Source organism: Genypterus blacodes, unplaced genomic scaffold (assembly GCF_046128005.1).
Source record: "Genypterus blacodes isolate CSIRO-AG114 ecotype Tasmania unplaced genomic scaffold, CSIRO-AGI_Gbla_v1 ptg000156l_1, whole genome shotgun sequence".
Lineage (NCBI taxonomy): Eukaryota > Metazoa > Chordata > Actinopteri > Ophidiiformes > Ophidiidae > Genypterus > Genypterus blacodes.
This window is the reverse complement of record NW_027466957.1, coordinates 3010524-3031387: the sequence shown is the minus strand read 5'-3', so window position 1 is coordinate 3031387 and position 20864 is coordinate 3010524. Positions and strand designations below refer to the sequence as shown.

General features: G+C 39.7%; 1 protein-coding gene across 1 annotated transcript in view; it reads left to right on the top strand.

Annotated features, from left to right (window-relative positions):
• Nucleotides 1-1971: 1971 nt before the first annotated feature.
• prkcz (protein kinase C, zeta) overlaps nucleotides 1972-20864 on the top strand; it is a 70097-nt gene continuing 51204 nt past the window's right edge. The window contains exons 1-4 of the mRNA XM_076167117.1: nucleotides 1972-2225; nucleotides 8010-8131; nucleotides 8680-8769; nucleotides 11253-11303. Of these exons, the coding sequence (XP_076023232.1) occupies nucleotides 2149-2225; nucleotides 8010-8131; nucleotides 8680-8769; nucleotides 11253-11303 (340 nt within the window). The 5' untranslated portion in view covers nucleotides 1972-2148. The remainder of the gene's footprint in view (nucleotides 2226-8009; nucleotides 8132-8679; nucleotides 8770-11252; nucleotides 11304-20864) is intronic.

The window sequence follows — 20864 nt, the reverse complement described above, 5'->3', positions numbered from 1 at the left end:
CCCAAATGTAAGCTTTATCAAAAAGGAAAGTTTTAAACCTACTCTTAAACCCACAGAGGGTTTCTGCCCCCTGGTCCGAGTCGGGGAGACAGGAGCCTGAAAACTGAAGGCTCTTCCTCCTTTTCTACTTTTGGAGAAACTACGAAACCACAAGTAAGCCTGCATTCTGAGAGCGCAGTGTTATAGGGGGGTAATATGGTACTATTAGCTCTTTAAGGTAAGATGGAGCCTGGCCATTAAGCGCTATAAAGGTGAGCAGGAGGACATTAAATTCTATTCTAGATTTTACTTGAAGCCAGTGCAGTGAAGCTAAAATTGGAGAAATATGATCCCTTTTCCTAGTTTTGCTCAGGACGTGTGCAGCTGCATTCTGGGCCAACTGAATAGTCTTGTCCTGATGGAGCTGAAGAGAATGGAAAGATGCAATAATATACATGAATCCTCTCACATTATTCAAAGTGATGTCTGCAATGGTCATTATACTTGGATATATCACAGTTTCTTCTAACTTCAGAGGAAGCCAGACATTCTTGTACAGTATGAACAGTATGAACAACTACCATGGGATAGATTTTTTGTTTTTGCAAACAATTTTTTCTTCACGCTTATGGGCTATTATATACCGTATTTATATACCGTATATTATGTATATACCGTACGTGTCACCCACAACAAAGAGATTTTTTAAAATTCTAAATCATCATCTGACCTGTAAAAGTAGGATTTAGGATGTTCAATACAAAGATGTTTAGTGGAAATAACTTTCTGGACCGTTCTTGGATATGTTTGGTCCACCCTCCAACCACAGTTGAATGTGTCTAGAACAATTGTGAGCTTGAATGTGTTTCTGTGATGTGTTAATAAAGAGTTATATAGAGTTATATAGAGTTATATAGGCAAGCTAGAATATTACTGCTTCAAACTGACTTGGTTATACTGTGATGATTAAGTGTTCCCTTTTGAGTAGTGTAGTTAATAAAATAATGGATAAGATAAAAGTTCCTTATCCCGAGGGAAATTACTCTGGAACAGTTACAGTACAGTGGAGTTGGATTGCCAAATTGCCCACTGGACATCGGCCTAAGGGCCCTGAAGCCACAGCCTGATATATGCTACTGCCCTGCAGTTGAATTGCTTAGTTTTTCATATCAACATCAGACATTACGAGTTCAGTCCCCAGCATCTATATTTCTTACTGCATTATACTGTACTTTATAAGCATGTGTCAAGTAAAGCACTTATATTGATAAACATTATGTATAGAATTGTAAGGTAAAGTCACACAATATATTCTTGAAAAACTGTATTCATTTTAAAACTTAGGAGATAGCCCATATTTTGTACTATATTATGGAATCTGTTATTTTAGTTATTCGTTCATTATCCAGCAGGTGGCGCCTTGAACCCAGGGCTAGGTTATTGTGGCTCAAGGAGATCTAGACTCCCTTGTGCGAATGGTATTAGTTTCACTTCACCAGTATGTGTCCTGTCGATGGAAAAATAACAAATATTTATTAAGCAACAAAACATTGTAATGAATACAATGGAGACAATAAATTTGAATTAAACAAAATACAATATCACAGAAAAGCTCATTTGCCAAGACAAATAACAATAAATAATCGATTTCGGGGATTCATTTGAGGCATTTTCCAATAAAGTAGGAGATAAATCGCACCATAATGTGGACCATAAATTCGCACTTGTTCATTAGTATAGCACTACCTCGCTATAGAATACCATACATACGCCCTAATAAAACAGTGGGACAGGTGGATTCCGGTAGAGTGAGCGACAAAGACATTCCGTCAAGGTAGTTACAGTGAGCTTTGACAAGAGCAGAAGTTGTATTTTTTTAATTTCAGAATAAAACAACGGTAGCCCGTATACTTAGTCTCCTTAAGAATTGTTTTGTTCTGAAGTATGATACCGGAAGTCTTGGTACTATTTAGCCTTTGGGGCAGTCACTCTACTACAGCAGCTTCTGAGGTTGCGTAAACGTCATTTCTGAACTTCCAAGTAGTTTAATAAGTTTTTTTGTCGGTCGGATTGAAAGAAACGTTTTTCTGGGCCATGAAAACTTACTTTCTGACGTGATTAGGTGACAGCTTGTCCAGGCTACTTGTGAGGTACTTCACTGTGTCTGCAATGCATATGCCAGCGTCAAACGGATCCATAATGGACTTGGTGTCGGAGATTGTGAAAATTAAGGCACACTACTGTGGGTAAGTAATCAGTTTTGGAAAAGTCCTATCTACCTAACTTACAATGCGACAGACAGGCAGATAGCGGGCTGAGCACGATGGGAAACACCTGTGGAGTGGTGGCTGGTACACAGATGGTGGTGAAACGTTATGAGTTTACGTTTCGCCCCGTTTTCGTAACGTTTCAGGCTGAAAACTCTAAACTTGACCAGCGCCAAACCTCTGCATTGCTCACTGAATGATACTGACCAGGGCCGGCCCTGCTCATACCTGAATGAAGTACAGACAGTACACACACACTGGAGATGGGCAAATTAATTAACAACACATCTCTTTATTTTAAAATGTCTATTTACCGTGAATTTGAGAAGGAAAGCAAAAAGCAAGTATTCAAAATTATAATAAATAATAATAATAATAATAAAATCAACACATTTACACTATAATAAAAATAATAAAACCAAATAATTTATAGACAAGTAAATAGCAATGAACAATCAATGTATAAAAGTGTAAAATATTCAAAAATGGTAAGGCTAAGAAAGAGAGCAACTTGTTTGTAACACTGAAGAATAAAAAAGGAACACAAGTAAGTATTTTGACAAATAATGTTCAAGATATTTTGTTAACATTGTCAGGAAGATGATAATACTGCGTTATGTATCATTACTGAGCCCATAGTGGGTGATGGTGGTGTGTTGGGGTGCATTATATTGAAACACTGAAAATGTCTTAATAGGATAAATGTAGAATATGCAGCAGAGCCGTTGTATTAGATTGAGTTAGATTGCACAGGTAGACCTAAAAAGAGGCCAGTGAGTTTATATTAACTACACAACAAATATGCAAGTGATCCATTTATCTTTATATGTCCAAATATGATCTACAAAGATGCAATTTAATATAGCTAGAATGTACACTAATTAGCCTGAAAGAATTTGGACATTCGGTGTTTCATTAAAATATGTACAACACCACTTTCATGTTGCAAGAAAACATTGGGTGTCAGTTAAAAAGGAAAACTACACTTTACGAATTATGAATTATGTCGCAATCCTACCATGTTGGCTCTCAATTCGTTCAAAAACACAGCCATGGTGTTGCAAGAAAGACAACTGTCGAATTCATTCAGATTCAATAAATAATACCAAACCTTTATCCTCTGTCATTTCCATCTCCAACTTTCTTTTTTCCGGCCTGCAGTTCTAAATGTTCTTTAAGGCTTCATTTCTTTAGCTGTCAACGATGAAGCTGCTCCAAACTTACCACTTACGTTTCCCACGATGCGTCTACGTCACCATGGTAACGCACAGGTTATGAAGGCCTATAGAGCAAACAGAGCTTGGTTGCTACTGTTGTGGCTGTAAATGTGATTTTGTCGTCTTGTAACCCCGCAAAACGACTCCTTTCACTGTCAGAGTTTCATTCACATCTGCTGTGGATTTGCAGATTTCTACTCTTATGCACGTTTTCTCTCAGCACATTCATTCTGATCATTTCTGTTTACGCAGCAGAATGATAACAATAAAACCAGAAGTAGTGCAGATCGGTAGATATGTGGATGGATGGTGGGGAGGCAGTAGCTCAGTCGGTAGAGCTTCTGCTTGTGAACCGGAGGGTCGCCAGTTTGAGTCCCTGCCGAGAAGCCCCTGAGCAAGGCACCGAACTCTCACCCATTACATAGGGGGGACTATGTAATGGGTGGTAATGTAATGTAAGTCTGCTAAATGATCATAATGTAATAGTCTGACCATCTTAAATTTGCTGTTGAAACAGTGTTGTCACAGGCTGTCGTTATAAGGCCGTACTCTCCCCAGCAATTGCTAAAATGTCTGTGAGCCTTCAGAAAGAGGTATTTCAATTGCTCAGCAGTGTATGCACTCGCAAGAAATGAAAGGTCATTCACTTTTATTTGCAATTGCTGGCTTGACAAAGCCCCAGTACTGCCATCAGGCTTAATCAGTGTCATGAGGCTGGTAATCAAACTTGCTTAGTTTCCTAATGAGGCTATGTGCGTGCTGCCATAGAAGGGGGAGTGTCTGCAAACACGAGCGTATAGCAGAGCAATATGGAATGTTCACTTGCTGCATATTTCACTTTTGAAAAGTGGAGAATAATATTTCAGCCATATGAAGAATACAAAACTATAATGACAGCAAAGAGCAAAACTCCTGTTGCAAATAATGCCAGAGAGGAACGCTGCAGAAAATTGCTAATTGTAAATGAGTTAGTTCATAAACCTTTTTACTCAATGAAATTGAGTTATAATATCGCGTAGCTCAGTAGGGCAGCCCGACTCCCCGACTGAGACCTGACAGCATTTAAAATCCTGAGCTAATCGCATCAAGATTTATTCCAACTTCATTACTTGCAAATCCGAATGCAATGCAAAGCAACATGACAGTTGTAAAGAAGCGCAACGCAATTCACACAGATTGTGGTACAGTGAACGCACGGCTTCAATGTGTGGCATTTAACACGTAGGGCTACAGAAGTGTACATAAGTACTGTATGCCTTCTGCTGAGAATCTGTAGCTTTGGTAAAAAAGTTCTCTAAAGGTCTCCAAATACCCTCGCTCTACATAGTGCTTAATATTTCAAACCGAAAGCTTGGAATATAACCTGTTCTGTACAAGGCTAGCTGTGGAGCATAAGTTACCACAGCGACACACTGTGATTAGAAGTGAGGCGGGTTTGTGACACAGAAAAGTCAGACTTCAGGCTAAAGTTAGTTTGTTTAGCGCGCCAACTTTAGCTTGAAGTCTGATAATCTCACTTTGTAGTACACCCCTCTATATCTCACTACTCTAACTGTAAGCTAACAATAACTTATCTAAATAGCGTCAGACAGAGCCTTGTGTGAATACTCTTTGTACACTGTTTTGTGTCTTTTTCATTTGTAATTACTAATTGCGGATTTTAAGCAGCATGAGCAGCAACTTTTTAAGCCTCCTACCATTCTGTTATTGTGATTGCTTTAATCTAACATCGCTTTCAATTGCACATTTGAGGGTCAAAGGTCGGTGCAGGAATGTAAGTCGCAATAAGGTCAGTAAGATACACTGGAGCCAGGCCATGTAATATCTTATAGGTAAGAAATAAGACCTTGGCCCTGGAATCAGCCCTGGCACTGGCAAGAAGCCAGCTAACCTCACTACCCTGTCTCGCCTCGAGCAGGTGGATCCATCTTTCTAACTCAAAGAGCTTAGAGCAGGGGGTAAAACGGTAAAACAGTGTCTTGTTGCTAACACTGACGTGGCTCACCGATCACACACTTGTCGGGAACCGGTAGCTGGAAGTCACTGGATGAATGCAGGAGAACGGCAGGAACAAGCCAAGACAATTAGTTCAGTTGGACAAGACGTTACAGAAATACATTTTGATAATGGGATCAAAGGTCAACATGTGCATATGTAGATTATCCTCTTTCTCTTGCAAATGACCAATGCCTACCTACAATATGTAGCACCCTTGAGTGTATGCACACAGTAAATAGCATAAGGGCTACCGAGTGCTGAAGTGCATAGCATGTTAAACTCACAAACATCAGTCATTACAGAGTTCAAAACTGCATCTGGAAGCAACATCAGCATAAGAACTGTGTGTCTGGTGCTCCATGAAATGGGTTTCATGGCTGAGCAGCTGCATTCAATCCTATGATCACTCTGAGCAATGCCAGTGTAAAGCACACCTCCAGTGGACTCTGGAGCATTGTAAAAGTGTTTTCTGTAATGATGAATGATGCTATTTTGGCAGTCTGATGGATGAATCTGGGTGTGGTAGATGCCAGGAGGACACTACCTATTGGTCCTACATAATGCCTACTGCCTGGGGCTGTTTTTCACCAGCTTTGGGCACCACTCCTTAGTTCAATTGAATGGTAATGTTACTGCTACAGTATACAACAATATTTCAGACATTTGTGAGCCTCTGGCTTTGTGGCAACAGTTTGGGGAAGGCTCTTTCCTGTTCATCATATCTGTGTCTCTTTGAACAAACTGACCATACATTTGACTGGTTTTGTGTGGAGAAACAAATTGCCACAGACACACTCTAAAATATAAGAATAATGATAAAGAATAACAAAAAAAATATTAATATCATTAGGAGTGTAGTATTGACCAGATGTAATATAAATGTACTCAATTGTATACATAGTAATAATTTTTGAAGTTGGTGCAATTCAATATGGTACAATATGAGATCAATGTTATGTTATTGTGGGATATTGGGCACAGCCCCACTGTGTATATATCTTACATAATGACTTGTGTGTGTGTGGTGCTTGTGTGGGTCAGTGCCTGCTGGGAAGCAAGCTGTCCCTGCTCCTCCTTGTCAGAGTTGAATAAAGACTCATCATAAATACTAGTCCAAACCTAGAAACCCCTCAGTTGTTGAAAAAGCTCCTTCAAATTTACACATTCAGGTTTTTTGTAGTGCTGTATTTCTTTTCAATAGTAATGTTTAGGTGTTTCCTATAGTTGGTTTGTGTCTCCACTGCATGCTACCTGAAGTATCTTATCCATCCTGCAGCAGGGAGGGTTGTTGTTGACAGTACACATATGCACCCATGCTTAAAATAGTATTTGGTTACATACTCTTCATACAGTTATTCAGGTCTGCCTTTTACGGAATTGTTAAGTACCATGCCACGCCATACAAACAGGATGTGTGCTTTCATTTCTCTTGTCATCGTCTAAAGTGGCTATAAATTCACACGTATACTCAATGATAGGACATGATGACATCCACATGCTAATGGTGACGTATTGCTTGCATCCCTTACTGGCAAAAAGAAATGTGTTGTATAGCAAATCTGGTTAGGCTAATAAAATATAACGTATTATAAGTGTTTGCAACCAAATGTTATTGCACTTTTGTTCACATTGCAGTACTTTTCAAATAACATTGCGCCATAAACTGCTTTTGAATTAATTTTTTTTTTTTTTTAAACAATGCAATTAATCGCCATAAATCGCAGCAAATCATGCAATTAATCACGATTACAAGTTTTAATTGTTGCCCAGTACTAGAGGTTTCATTAGTCTGATCTTTTTTTTAAGTGGCTAAAAATTCACAATTATGTTCATTGATTGTGCACGATGACATCTATGTTTTTGTTGGATATTATTTATTAAAGAAGCCATTTCACACAACTGTGCCACAACTGATGACATCTGTATATACTGTATATATGAAGTGCCCTATTATTATATACAAACTGCTGCTGTTATGGTGCTACTAACTGGCCAAAAAGAAATGGATTGTGCTGCAACATTTTCAACCTAAATGAGCGGACTCAGATAAGTGTTGCCATATTAGACGCTTGTTTATAGTTGAGCATCAAGGAGTCATACTTGATGCGGGCAGCAACTTGAAGACAATGGAGGGATATGAACAGTAGTGTGATGTGTCATTTTTTGGCTGGTTAAAAATTAGATGAGATGCCACATCATTGAATATCCAGATATAACATATATACAGTATATAGTGTGGCCATGGTGGTGTCACATAGCAGGATGTGTGATATTTTTATACTGTGTATCATCCAAACTGGCTAAAAAAGAATGTTCTTGCATGGGTCATGTTGACATCCACGTCTTAATAGTGAATCCTTGTTATTTTATGTTTACATAGCAAATCAGTACCACAGATGCTTGGCATGCACTACTCCTGCAACCAGGCACATGTATTGACATTTCCTATTCTTTGTCAAAATGTTGCAATAGAATAGAATAATAAAAACCTTGCAAAACAAAAGCTTATTTCAATGTGTCAAACGTGTGCGCTTGTGTGTGTGTTCAGGGATATGGTGATCACTGATCTGGCTGCGACAGTAACATTTGCGGAATTGCATTCGGAGGTGAGAAAGATGTGCAGTGTTGCCCAGCAACAGCCAATCACGCTCAAATGGATTGATGATGAAGGTGGGTGTGCCTCATGATGTTATTCAGTCTGATCTGTCTTTTCTGCTGGAACCTCCTGTACCTCTTTACTCTTTTAATATCTCTTGGCTTTAGAAATACATGAACAAAAAAACTTATCAGAAACTTAATTTCTTGCCCCACATCCCATTCTCCTGTCTCACACGTTGAAATGCCCAAATCCAGCTGTCCTTTTTGTTAATTTGCATTAACACTATCTGTTTTAGTGTAAAAACTATCACTTCCACTAGTTGAAAAGCAGTATGCATTTTCCAAATGTAGCATAATTTCATGGTTTCCTGGTTGCCAATTATGTTAGGCTAAAGATGTCAGGCATAGAAACATAATTTACAGTTAAGACTGAAGAATATTATGTTTGCTTCCATTACAGCTGCTCTAAATATTGTGTTTGTTGTTCATAGATTATATTTATTCATTCATTAATGTTTTGATAAGAAAAAACTGTTGCCAGACAGAAATTGTTCCTGCACAGCGGATGGTGGGAGTTTGAGGATTTAAAAATAATATTGTGTATATATGCATGTGTGCAGGAGACCCTTGTACCATCTCGTCTCCGATGGAGCTGGAGGAAGCTTTTCGTATTCACAGCAGAACCAAGAGTTCAGGACTTCTACTGCATGGTGAGTTAGTCTGATATATATTTTCTAGTATAGTTTTTAGTGTTATAAATACTTACATATTTACTGGTCATCAGCTTGCATGCATGTCACTCTGACATCCAGTCCAAATAAAGGATGAAGGTTCTTTTAATGTAACATACACAGCCATACACAACATGAGGAAATCCATCCTCTGCATTCAACCCATGAGCACTTGACAGCCACTGTGTGCGCCTGGGGACCAACTCCAATTCTAATCCAGTGTCTTGGTCAAGGGCACTGACAGGAAAAACATAACAAACACGTTTCTGATGGTGGGTAGGAAAAGCATGCAAAAATGAGGACAACATGCTCCACACAGAAAGTGCCTGTCCTGGCCCAGGACCTTCTTGCTGTGAGGCAACAGTGCTAGCCACTGAGCCACCATGATACCAAGATACTTCACTTGATCTCAGCCAGAAGACTGAAAAGAAGCTCACGCTGCTGTGTACAGCACTGCATTTGCACAGTTAACTGTTCAGACTTAAGATATGCTTGCGTAAGTGGGATTTATTACCAAAATTCTCACTTGCAGTCCTCAGTATTCAGATTTCAGACCTGCAACCTAACCTCAGACCAGACTTGAGCAAATCTTGTGCAAATCTGCACTCGCTATTTTGCGTTTCCTTAGTTCTGCCAGTTTTGGTCACCCGCAGTAAAGATTTTCTTTGATTTCCCTTGTATTGTGGAGAAACTGACTTTTTCAACAGTAACTCTAACTAAGGAAAAAACTAAGGAGTACAATACTGACAAGCACAAGTTTCATGTGCGGGCCACATTCCATTATATTTTTAGAATTTCCTGCGATCTAATTACATTTTTTTTGGACACCCCTGATTTACAGTATGTGCAGTCAAAAAGAAAGTGAACAGTGAACATAAAAAGTGCAGTCGATAGTGCAGTGATGTCTGTGTTGGTCCAGTTGGTGAGTGTGTGTGTGAGGGAGTAGGGTTGAGGTTGGGTGAGTATGTGTGAATGTTTGTGAAGAAGAGTGGGGTGACGGGGGCCAGAGTTCAGCAGGAAAACAGCTGTGGGGGAAAACGGTTCCTGAACCTGGTGGTTCTTGTGCGGAGACTCCTGTAGCGCCTCCCAGAGGGCAGGAGGGCAAACAGTCTGTGTGCCGGGTTGCAGGAGTCTTTCTTGATTTTTGATGCTCTCCTGAGACAACGCTTCTTGAAGGTGGCCTCTAGTGTGTAAAGCAGTTTATGTGAAAACATTTTCTGTGTACAATTTGAATGTTATCAACAACAAAGGTTGATTGAACTTCATATGATTTTAAGAAATAAACATTTTTAATTAAGAGACTTCAAATGCCACAGATATATCTGGTAACAAGCATCTTAAATAGACACAAACAGACCGTATAGACAGCTCAACAGATCAAGAAAAATAAGAGACCTTAGGAAACATCAAGAGACTATAGTAAATACGAGCCCTTAAGGTGTGTTTGCAGCCATATATTGATAATGATCTTTTGCTCAGGGCAGATATCTAAAGCAAGCTTATAGTATTAGGTTAATGTTAAACAGAGCTAAAGGTATACACTGCCCAAAGAAATGAAGGGAAAACACAGTATAACTAAGTCAACCAACCAAGTCAGTTACACTTAATCGCTATTAATCTGTCCATTTAGCAAACACAACAGCGAACCCTCCAGCAGGCTACTGGTTTGCATGTTTCTGAACAAACTCTCAGAAACAGACTCCATGAGGGTGCCATGAGGGTCCAACGTCCTCTAGTGGGACCCCAGCAACCTGCAAATCGATTAGCATTTGCCACGGACCACCAGAATTGGCAGGTCCACCATTGGTTTTGTATTCTCCTCACAAAGGAGAGCAGGTTCACACTGAGCACAAGTGACAGGCGTGAAAAAGTCTGGAGATGCCATGGTGAACGTTATGCTGCCTGTAACATCATCCAGCATGACTGGTTTGGCAGTGGGTCAGTGATGGTCTGGGGAGGCATATCCTTGGAGGGTTGCACAGAACTCCATGTCATAGCCTGACTGTTGTTAGCTACCTGGACGAAATCCTCAGAGCGATTGTCGGACCTTACGCTGGTGCAGTGGGCCCTGGTGTAGGACAATGACCGGCCTCATGTGGCCATAGTCCTCGGCATTGTGGTCATTTTGTTCTCAACAAATAATACAATGCACAGTAAAGATGTAAAGATGTTCAACTTAAATAATTCATTTATCAAGATCCGATTTGTGAGGTGTACCCTTCATTTTTCTGAGCAGTGTAAAATGACTGCACCTGGGAAGACAATACAGTTCTTGACAATTCTAGTTTTTCATTTCATTTTTGTTGTCAACTTACATTTAGTTTTTTGAGACAAGAGTTGTTGTTTTTTTTTTTTACATTTTTCATCTTTAAACTGTTTTCCTCACACAGACTTTGTACCTACATAAGAAAAATAGACTTGAATTTTCTGTGCCCTCATTTTTTGTCATCTCTGTTTTGCAGTTTTCCCCAGTATTCCAGAGCGGCCTGGCATGTGGTGCCCTGGAGAGAACAGTGAGTACTCTAGCCTGTAGTATACCACCAGTATTTGTGGTTACAAGTGACTGTCAGAGTGATTGAGAACACCCCATGCAACTATCTAAGATTAAATTGTAAATTGTATTATAGTTGTACCTTTACTCAGCACTGAGTTAGAGGTCAGGGAACTCCAGGAATACCATGGAGCACGTTTTCCTGCACACACAAAACTGGGTTAAGGAGTTTAACCTAGTTAAGGCAGAAACTTGGTTACTGAAACTACCCTGTATACACGATTTTGGTCTGCAACACGATATTTCTATGTTTCTTTTGCTTTGTGGTATGCCCGCTATAGCGTTAATCACCTATTGCAAATTGCATGATCCACTGTTCTAGCCTTTCTACATCATTCTCTGGAGGAGAATAGACGGGAGTTATGGGCGTTATGGATTGAGCTACAGATTTTTTTTTTGATTCGTCAATTAATCTACAGATTATTTTTATAACAAAAACTATTTCCCCAAAATAAATATCAAACTTTTATCATTAAAATTCAATATTTTATCATATTCTTTTGAAAACAAACAAATGTAACAAAACAAATTATGCACTGCATTATACGGCAACAAATAATAGCGATCTCTCCAAAATATACCTATAAAACAACAACAAAAATAAATGAGACAATGTAATAGTTCACCAGCCTAACATAATCGTAATCGTAACACATGTGTTGCCACAATTACTAAAAGGTTTAAGGCACATGAGACTGGCCCTAAAACAATCTGTAGTTTGACAAAATGCATGTTTTCATATCTCATTCATTCTACTTGAACAGATCTAACAAAATTAGAGCTCTAATCAGTCTCACTAACTTGATTTGAACAGGCACAGTGAGCCTGTGAAGGAAAATAACACCATCAGAGGAGGCTCAATGATGTTTTGGGGGTGCTTTGCTGCCACTGGCAAAAGGTACTTGAATCTGGACATGGCATGAACTATGGCATGAACTATTAGGACCCTTTGGACTGAAAGGTACTTTGTGAGAAAGCTGGTGGAGAAATGTCATCCAGAGCTACCAAAAGCATTTCACTACAGTCATTGTTGGCAAGTAATTGTTGATATGTCAAAATTATTACACAGCACTCTTTAATGCACAGTTGTGGGTAGACCATTTGCACTACACGGCTATAAAGCATTGCATCTACAAACTAGCATTAATGTATCAGGTTTTTAAACACGTCACTGGAAAGTGACAAGGCATGAACAGCATCATCACATTCACCACAGTCACCATGTTGCATTTTACAATGAAAGGAAATTTGCAGTTTAACTTTAATGCTAAATAGGATGCTACTATGTAGATAACTTATATTGGATGCCATGCATATGGTCCAAACATCAGATTGGGCCAAAAGCCCATTAGTCTGAAGGTCTGCTATCCCAAAACAAATACTCATTACTCCAAAAGCCCATTCCCGAATTGCCATTACTGGGACAGTTCGTTTGAGAAGCAAGACTATGTCAAATAATATAGACTTGCATAATATAGACTTTTTTACAGAAAGTACAGCCAAAAGAGAAATGTTTTTCATGTACAGATGTTCCTGTCATGTGCAGAGATGCAGATTTATATTTTGAGTAATACTCGTTTACCAAAATCATGATTTTATTTGTGAGGTTGATCATCATTTTCATTCATCAGATGAATACAAACTACAGTTACTAAAACATACAAAACTGTCAAAAAATGTCCATTATGGATAAGATCACGATTGACGTGTCTCAAATCAATGTTCATGGTTCAATTTAAGATCCTGTGGAACGTTCATGGCGGTCTAATTTTTTACTGCAAATACGGTATACTGTCTAAAATAATAGTTCATTGATGTTTAATGCAAAGGCTGACCCATCTGTCTATAAGGGCTGAACTAAACAGCTGATGAGAACGGAAAAGGCTTCCCCTTTAAGCAGCTTGCCTCTGGATTACTGATCTATATTTTTCAGTGAGTGTGTTGGGGGGTAGGGGCTGGAGGTGTCTGTCTGTATGAGGAGTGAACAGACCCCTCTCTGTTTAGAGATGGGGGTGGGGGGTTTCAGAAAGGGACGGAGGGAGGTGGAGGAAGTGTTGAAATTCTGGATGATGCATTCAGGCGACAGTGACTGCTGTGCCTTGCCTTGGTCTGTCCTGCAGAATCCTTCTCCCCTCCTGCTCCACCCTTCCTCCTCTTTCATCTCCCTGCCACGTTCTCCTCCACCGTCTCCCTCCCATCCACTGCTACCAGTCCCCCCCCCCCCCCTCCCTGTTCTCAGCTGTGTGGCACCGCTGTCTCTCATGGGAGGAGGCTACAGTACTGCTGCATCACAGACAAAATAGGCGGATGGACACAGTGTGAGAGTGGGAGAGAGAGAGCAAGAGCATTGTATCACGCAGATATTGGGTCTAATGTTCAGGCTGGCGCTCCCTCGTTTCTGTTTTTGCTATTTTTGGATCTGCCTGCCACCTCGCAAAAAGGAGATTTCATCGTGTGTAGGGAGGGTGAGTTATAGAGAAGCAGGAGAGAAAGGGGGCCATTTTTGAACGGTCTTGGACAGAGGGAGAGAAAGAAAGGATGAGTGAGGGAGGAAATAATTAAATAAATCCCTGAGAGGCTAGAGAAAGAGGGAGGGCTCATCATAGAGAGGGAGAGAGAGGAGGGGATGTAGCAGTGTGTATCCTTGCCGGCGCACCATACACACACACACACACATACACACACATACACACACACACACACACACACATACACATATACACATACGCACACTTACCCTGGATAATGTGCTGAAAGAGGAGGAGAAAAAGAAGAAGGCAAACTGGTGAGTTATCTATCTCTCCATCTATCTATCCACCAATCCATCCATCCTTTCATCTATCTGTTAGTGATTCAATGCCATATCCTGAGACAATGGTTTTGGACAAGTGTGCCCTTGCCTGGATTTTTCTGTACATCTGTGCATTTATATGTATATTTCTGTGTCTTATCAGCTGGGTTGTGTGTCTCTGGTCCATGATTAGCAAGTGTGATTGATTCAAGCCTTAACGCTTGTCACATCATGCATTGCAGGCAGGGATTGTGTACACAGAGAAACATGCAGCCTGCTAGCTTTGTTAGCATGGCTAATGCTTGTGCCTGGCTGGCTTCCAGTGTGTTTTAGCCCGGGAACACTGTCTCTTTGGCAGCAATCCTGTCCTCTGACAGACTGCCAATGAGTGTGACTTGGTGGTTGTACATGCGTGATTTCAGGTTACATACAATTAATTTGTTGATTTCACAACGGATTGGGATACGATTGTCTGAAAAAGAAAATCTGATTAAGGCAGTGGCGTCCATCCCCGATAGGATGGTTGTAATGCAGTGTGATAGCACATGACATATGATTGCACTAGACTAGTTGTCTGGAAGAAAACTAATTGTTGGTAAAGGTGTAAAATATGGTTGCAATTAATCATGACCATTATTGATTTTATTGATATTTTTGTATTTGATAAAAACTACAGATAGTGACAATCTTATGCCACGCCATTAACATCAATAGTTGCCTCAGTAACAGTGTCATCAACCCAAAGCCATTAAATGATGGAATAGTAAAAGCAGGTAATCATTGCATTGTAGTGGCTGTATCAGCAAAACTGAGATAAACCCTCTTACCCACATGGCTGACCATCCAAAACATCTCTCCACGTCTGTACGTCAGTATGGTCACATGTGTGTATGTTGGAGAGACTGTAGGTGTGTATGTTGGAGAGACTTAAGGTGTGTATGTGGGAGAGACTGCAGATGTGTATGTTGGAGAGACTGCAGGTGTGTATGTTGGAGATACTGCAGGTGTGTATGTTGGAGAGACTTAAGGTGTGTATGTTGGAGAGACTGCAGGTGTGTATGTTGGAGAGGCTGCAGATGTGTATGTTGGAGAGACTGCAGGTGGGTATGTTGGAGAGACAGCAGCTGTGTATGTTGGAGAGGCTGCAGGTGTGTTTGCTGGAGAAACTGCATGTGCTGATGGTGGAGAGGCTGCATGTGTGTACGTGGGAGAGGCTGCAGGTGTGTATGTTGGAAAGGCTGCAGGTGTTTATGTTGCATGTAGGGTTTGCCATCGCTACACAAATGTATTTAAGTGCAAAGAGAGTAGAAAGTAAATGTATTCTCCTCCCTCTCCCCTCTATAAGAAAATACTACTGTTCCTATCTCAAATGTTTGTATACATTTGTTTGTGTTCTGTAGGAATGAATGAATGATATTATCGAGTGTGTAAATCATCATGAGAAAAATAAAGCCATTAGTTAAATAATGATCTGAAGATATTGAAAAGCCTCTCACTGGGGATTACTCGAACTAATGCTTTAAATTCATTATTGATACTCTGTGGCTTTTGTTATTAGTGTATCTCTAATAACTAAACTGACTTTATTATAGCAGCACCCAAGCACTGAGCTACATTTGTAACTTTGGAGCTGAAAGAAAACCTGTTTGGATATAGTTCCACTGAAAAAAATCTATTTATCATCTGTGTCTAGGTCATGAATGAACATCCTGAATCTCTAGCAATGTTGCTTATGGGAACATTACCATGTAGAAATATGAAAACAAAACTGTATGTGCTTGTAACATGGTGTATATTTTCCTTTCTATATGTTTTGTGCCAACACCAGGCTGAATCTTTTTCCTTAAAGCTCTGCTATCACTCAGTATCACTCAGTCCTGGTGACAATATGTGTTAATGCTTTGGTGAATCAAAGCAAATCAAATGTATTATTATTATGTGTAAATATAACAATGTTTCAAAGGGCTTTACAGGCCTATAACAGCTCACGGTTATGGACTTGTGACCAGCCAGTGACAGTCTGTGTTAATGGTACAGAGCATTCTGGTGATGCTCTGTCTGGTGCTATCCAGTTTACTTTATTCTACCGTCTCTCTTTGCCTAAGGTGACAAGGCACTTTAGCATTCTGTATTTCTGTCCTCAGGTTGCTCTCTGTGGTGTTGGTAGGTAAATATAGAGCAGAGATATCAAATCTCTGGGCCTGTTTCTAGTCTTGGGGTATTTGGGGCTGTTTTGAGCTGTAGTAGCCATACTGCCTGCAACCTGAGTCATGCATGCATGTATTGATCTCAATGCTATTTCCCAGTATTTATTTGCCATTGTGGGACTATTGGTGTGTGTCTGGTTGAAAGTTACCTTCCTGTGCGTCAGTTTTGCTGACTGGACAGTGGCCTTTTTCTAGAAATTTGTGGATAATGCTCGAATAGCTCAGCCTGCATTGTCGCCATTGGTATGCACTACGAAATGAATTGTTGTCTCCACACTGATCTTAGTGCCTACCTGGTAGCATCATACACTACATACAGCAGCACAAATAGTTATCTGTTTCCCTGTTGCTTGTGACTTTAAAACTATTTGGAAATTCAGTGGTTCTGTGCTGCCTTGGAAGCAGAGATGGAAAATATATTTTTTCAAATACAAAGGATATAGTTTTATTTCACTGTTTATAAGTCTGGTAAACTGGTAACAAATCCATCAATGTATGCATTTATTTCCACCCTGCCTTGTTTTCAGTTATCTCATATATTTGTCTATTAAACTATATATATATCTATTAAACTATATATATACTATATATATTAAACTATTTAAAAATTCTTAAATGCAGTTGCTGAGGTGCTGCTCTCAACTTTATTAAACACAAATAACTTGCATATAATATAATATATATAATATAATATAGAAATAGTAAAGTAGTTTCAGGATTTCTGGAAGGAATTCATGTAAATGACAATTCTGAAGGGTGTCTCTATTTGCCCTGGAGTCAAAATGTAGCTAAGCGGACCACATTGTTCAAAGAGGTGCTAGATCAGGGGTCTCCAACACCTCGCGAGCGAGCTACCAGTAGCTCGCCACCCGTTTCTGAGTAGCTAGCTAAAGATTCAAAGAATACATACATTTGACAACACGTCACCTGGCACAAATTCTATCCTATGAAATTCACAGACATCTGCCCATCTGTCACAACAGTCCAACAAATGAAGCTGATGTCAAGTTTGTTTACGTTGGTTACACCTTAACATCAGGGGATGTTAGCAGGCTAGCAAGCGCACACTGGATTTGACAATGACCGCGGAAAAAAGCCTCAATAAAAGGCACAAAATATACGAGGAAGTCCGTGTGTGTCTCATCTGCAGTGCGAGCGTGTCTGTCAAGCACACAGCAACTTTCCAGCTGCCAGCAGGCTACGAACAGAGAAGGTAAAGGAGCTCCATAAGAGTGAACTGAAGTGGATTCACTCCAGCAGACACCAGACACTCTCACTCTCTCATCTCACTAACATCAGAAAATGCGTGTGAATTGCAGATAATTTGGGAACTTCAGGGAAACCCCAGAATTACAAGGAATGTGAAGGGAATTTTTGACAGTGATATGTGGACAAACAGAAATTAGAAATATGCAAGGTGTAGTATTAGTAAAATAGTAATATAAGTAATAACATTGTTTTGTTTTATATGAGATTAATATGATTTATTAGTGTGAGCTTGACACTGAAAATGTGTACAGAAAAAAACACTCACATTTTGTAAATTTTCACACAAAAGATGCTTATTCAACAGGTGGAGAATCAGCCATGTGGAATGTTACTAATAATTTAAAACATGAGTAGCTCTCAGACACTTTTTGTCAAATTAGATCTCAGAGGAAAAAAGGTTGGAGACCCCTGTACTAGATGAATGCAAAGCTCCAGAGGATAGGTTTAATGCATTTAGTAGTAGCTAGAAAAAACTGTAGCTAGAGGAATTTAGGGGCAGTATGAAAACTTTGATGTAGCCCATTTTATTCTAAGAAATGGGCCATTTTCCTGCCGCCTTGGTGACAGACTCTTTGCTCTTTCCTTTCTTTGTTCTCTGACACCCACCCAAATCTGGAATATGGTGCAGAGAGAAAGAATACACTGTCAACATACTGGCTGGATGGCATTTGGGTTAAGTTATACATGATCAGCCGTAAAACACTAAACACTCAAGCTGTGGTTTGCTCACATTGCTGCTCACACAACTGAGGATTGCAGCTTTATTCAGTCTACTTTCTTCAGTTCTTTGCACCCCCCCTTACTATCAACTGCCCTCTTCCTTTATTTTAAAGTTCGATCACTTGCCAACAAAGCACTTTTAGTCAATGATGTTAATAATACATACAATTTTATGTTTTTAACTAAAACTTGGTTGATGAACAGCTGCAGTGCAATTTTGTGTGCAGTGCACGTTTTAACTTAACAGCCCAAATTTTATTTATGAATTTCCTGTCAGTCATTTCTACAGATTTGAACTTTTTTAATATAACTAGTGATTTATCTGAGTTATGCAAGAATAGCCAATCTTATGTTTCTAACATTATTAATGGGAATATTAATAAACAATCATGCTCTATTTGCCACTGTAATTAGGATAAACAAATGCTCCAACACGGTTACCTCAAGTGTTTATATCGAAGTGTTGAGTAATGAGTTCATTTGTCTGTCAGAAAACAGAAAACATAATATCAAACATTAGCTCCACCCAGTCAAGCAATGACTTAACAAAACCCGTACCAACACAGTCTCTATGTCTAAAATTGATGGTCAAACTCCTGAAGAAGTGGTGCTGCACCTTAAGGCAGCCCCTAAATTCATACAACAGAGAATGTTCCACTGTAATTGTTACACAGAATCAATATCTATCTTTTATCATTAAAATCCTTATCAACTAACATCCTTTATTGCTTAAAAATAATTTATCTTCCACTGAAATGACTTCATCCATGATTATCTATCATCAACATTGCATAAGTTTTAGTCTTAATAACTTGCTTTAAATTGCATTTCCCTTCCTGTTTAGAGTGTGGAGGCTTCAATTACACCGGTGGTTCCCAAAGTGGGGGGCCACTGGTGTAAGAGGTTTGTTTGTTGAAAGCAGAAACACAAACTTTTTCATATCTACAAAAGGGGGGCCCCTGCAGAAAAAGTTTGGGAACCATTGAATTACACGTTGGTTGTTAATCCAGCTGCTCTGTTTAAACTTTTCCACATGAATGAAGGCACAGGTGCTGCTTAATACAGATTTATTCACAATAACTCAATGTTGGTACACACTAATCAGAACCCAAACACACTCTCTCAACTGCTGAATGAATCACTGGTGTAGCTACACTGATGCCCCACCCCTACTGGTGTGGAGGTAATATTACACTTTACTGCTTAAGGTCCCGGCAGGTGATAAGATAAGATAAGATAATACTTTACTTATCCCGAGGGAAATTGTTGTGCAACAGTTGCAATACAAGTATGAAATATAGAGATTGACATCTAGTGCTAAAAATTCACAAGAGCAAAAATAGATAATAAGATCAGCTTGGAGATGTCAGGGGATATTATCAATTTGTTGCAACTTATACAATGCTGTCACCGCTGTAGTAGGGGCATACTGTGTGGTCAGCTGACATGTCATCAGTTGGGTCCCATCATTTTTAGAGAGAAATGTTAAGCTTTGGCTTCAGCTAGACTAGTACGTAAAGTGCAGGTTACCTTCTCCTCCTTCTACACTGTGGAGTCCTGTTGGGAGAGTAAACAGAATTAGTCTGTTTGTGAAACTGAGAGAGGAGAGTGAGGAATTAGAATGCAGGGCTTTCACACATCAAAGAACTCAGCTGTCCAAGCGTGGGAGGCAGTGTGAGATTGACAGAGGTCAGAACTGATGTGAGCAAAGGGAACCATCTGGGAGTAATTTATGTATTTATTAGAATGTTGCTAAAGAAGTGGAACAAACCAGTCAAGTGTCTCAATCTTTTATGCACATTTTACTCGCCGTTACACACTTGTATTTGCCGCTGTAAGCTGAATGATTAACATGAAACATATCAAAGTCAATTGAGTGGGAAACAAATGATTTCAATGTTTAGTTTCTCTTTGTTTCTCTACTTTTATATGACAAACGGAGAGAGTGAAGTGGAGAGCAGCTGGGTGTTAAGGGTGCACTCTTCTCTCAGGGAGCGCTCTTAAAGCAACAGGGGTGCTATTTAAACTTTCTGAATATAACCATAAAAAGTGTAACAGTTGTGATTTATGGGGAAAATAGTGACATTCGCCAAAAATTCGGAATATTGCAGCAGGGAAATCAGTGATTTTGATTGGAAAAACAAAGAAATTGTGAAAATCCTCAGGGGACTGACAGATCAAATAATAATGAAATGGCATTCATGCCCTGCTAACTGAGATGCACTATGTCAGAAGCAGAAGATATTTTGACTTTCTGTACGATCATACTCACCTCACCTCACCTCACTATTACCGCTTGGAGAAAGGCAGCTACTCATTTAGAGGGAGTCAGATGTCACAGGTGTCACATGTGGGTTTCAGTAATGAGACAAGCTGGACATGCATCCAGGCTCCACACCCATGACACACCTTTGGACTTGGCTCCTGAAATAGCAACACTGTTTTAGTAATGTGTAAGGCGAGCTGTGGCCTCCCTGCTGCACTGCAGCACACCCACACGGTCCACATAACTGCTGATAGCACAGCAGTTGGGAAG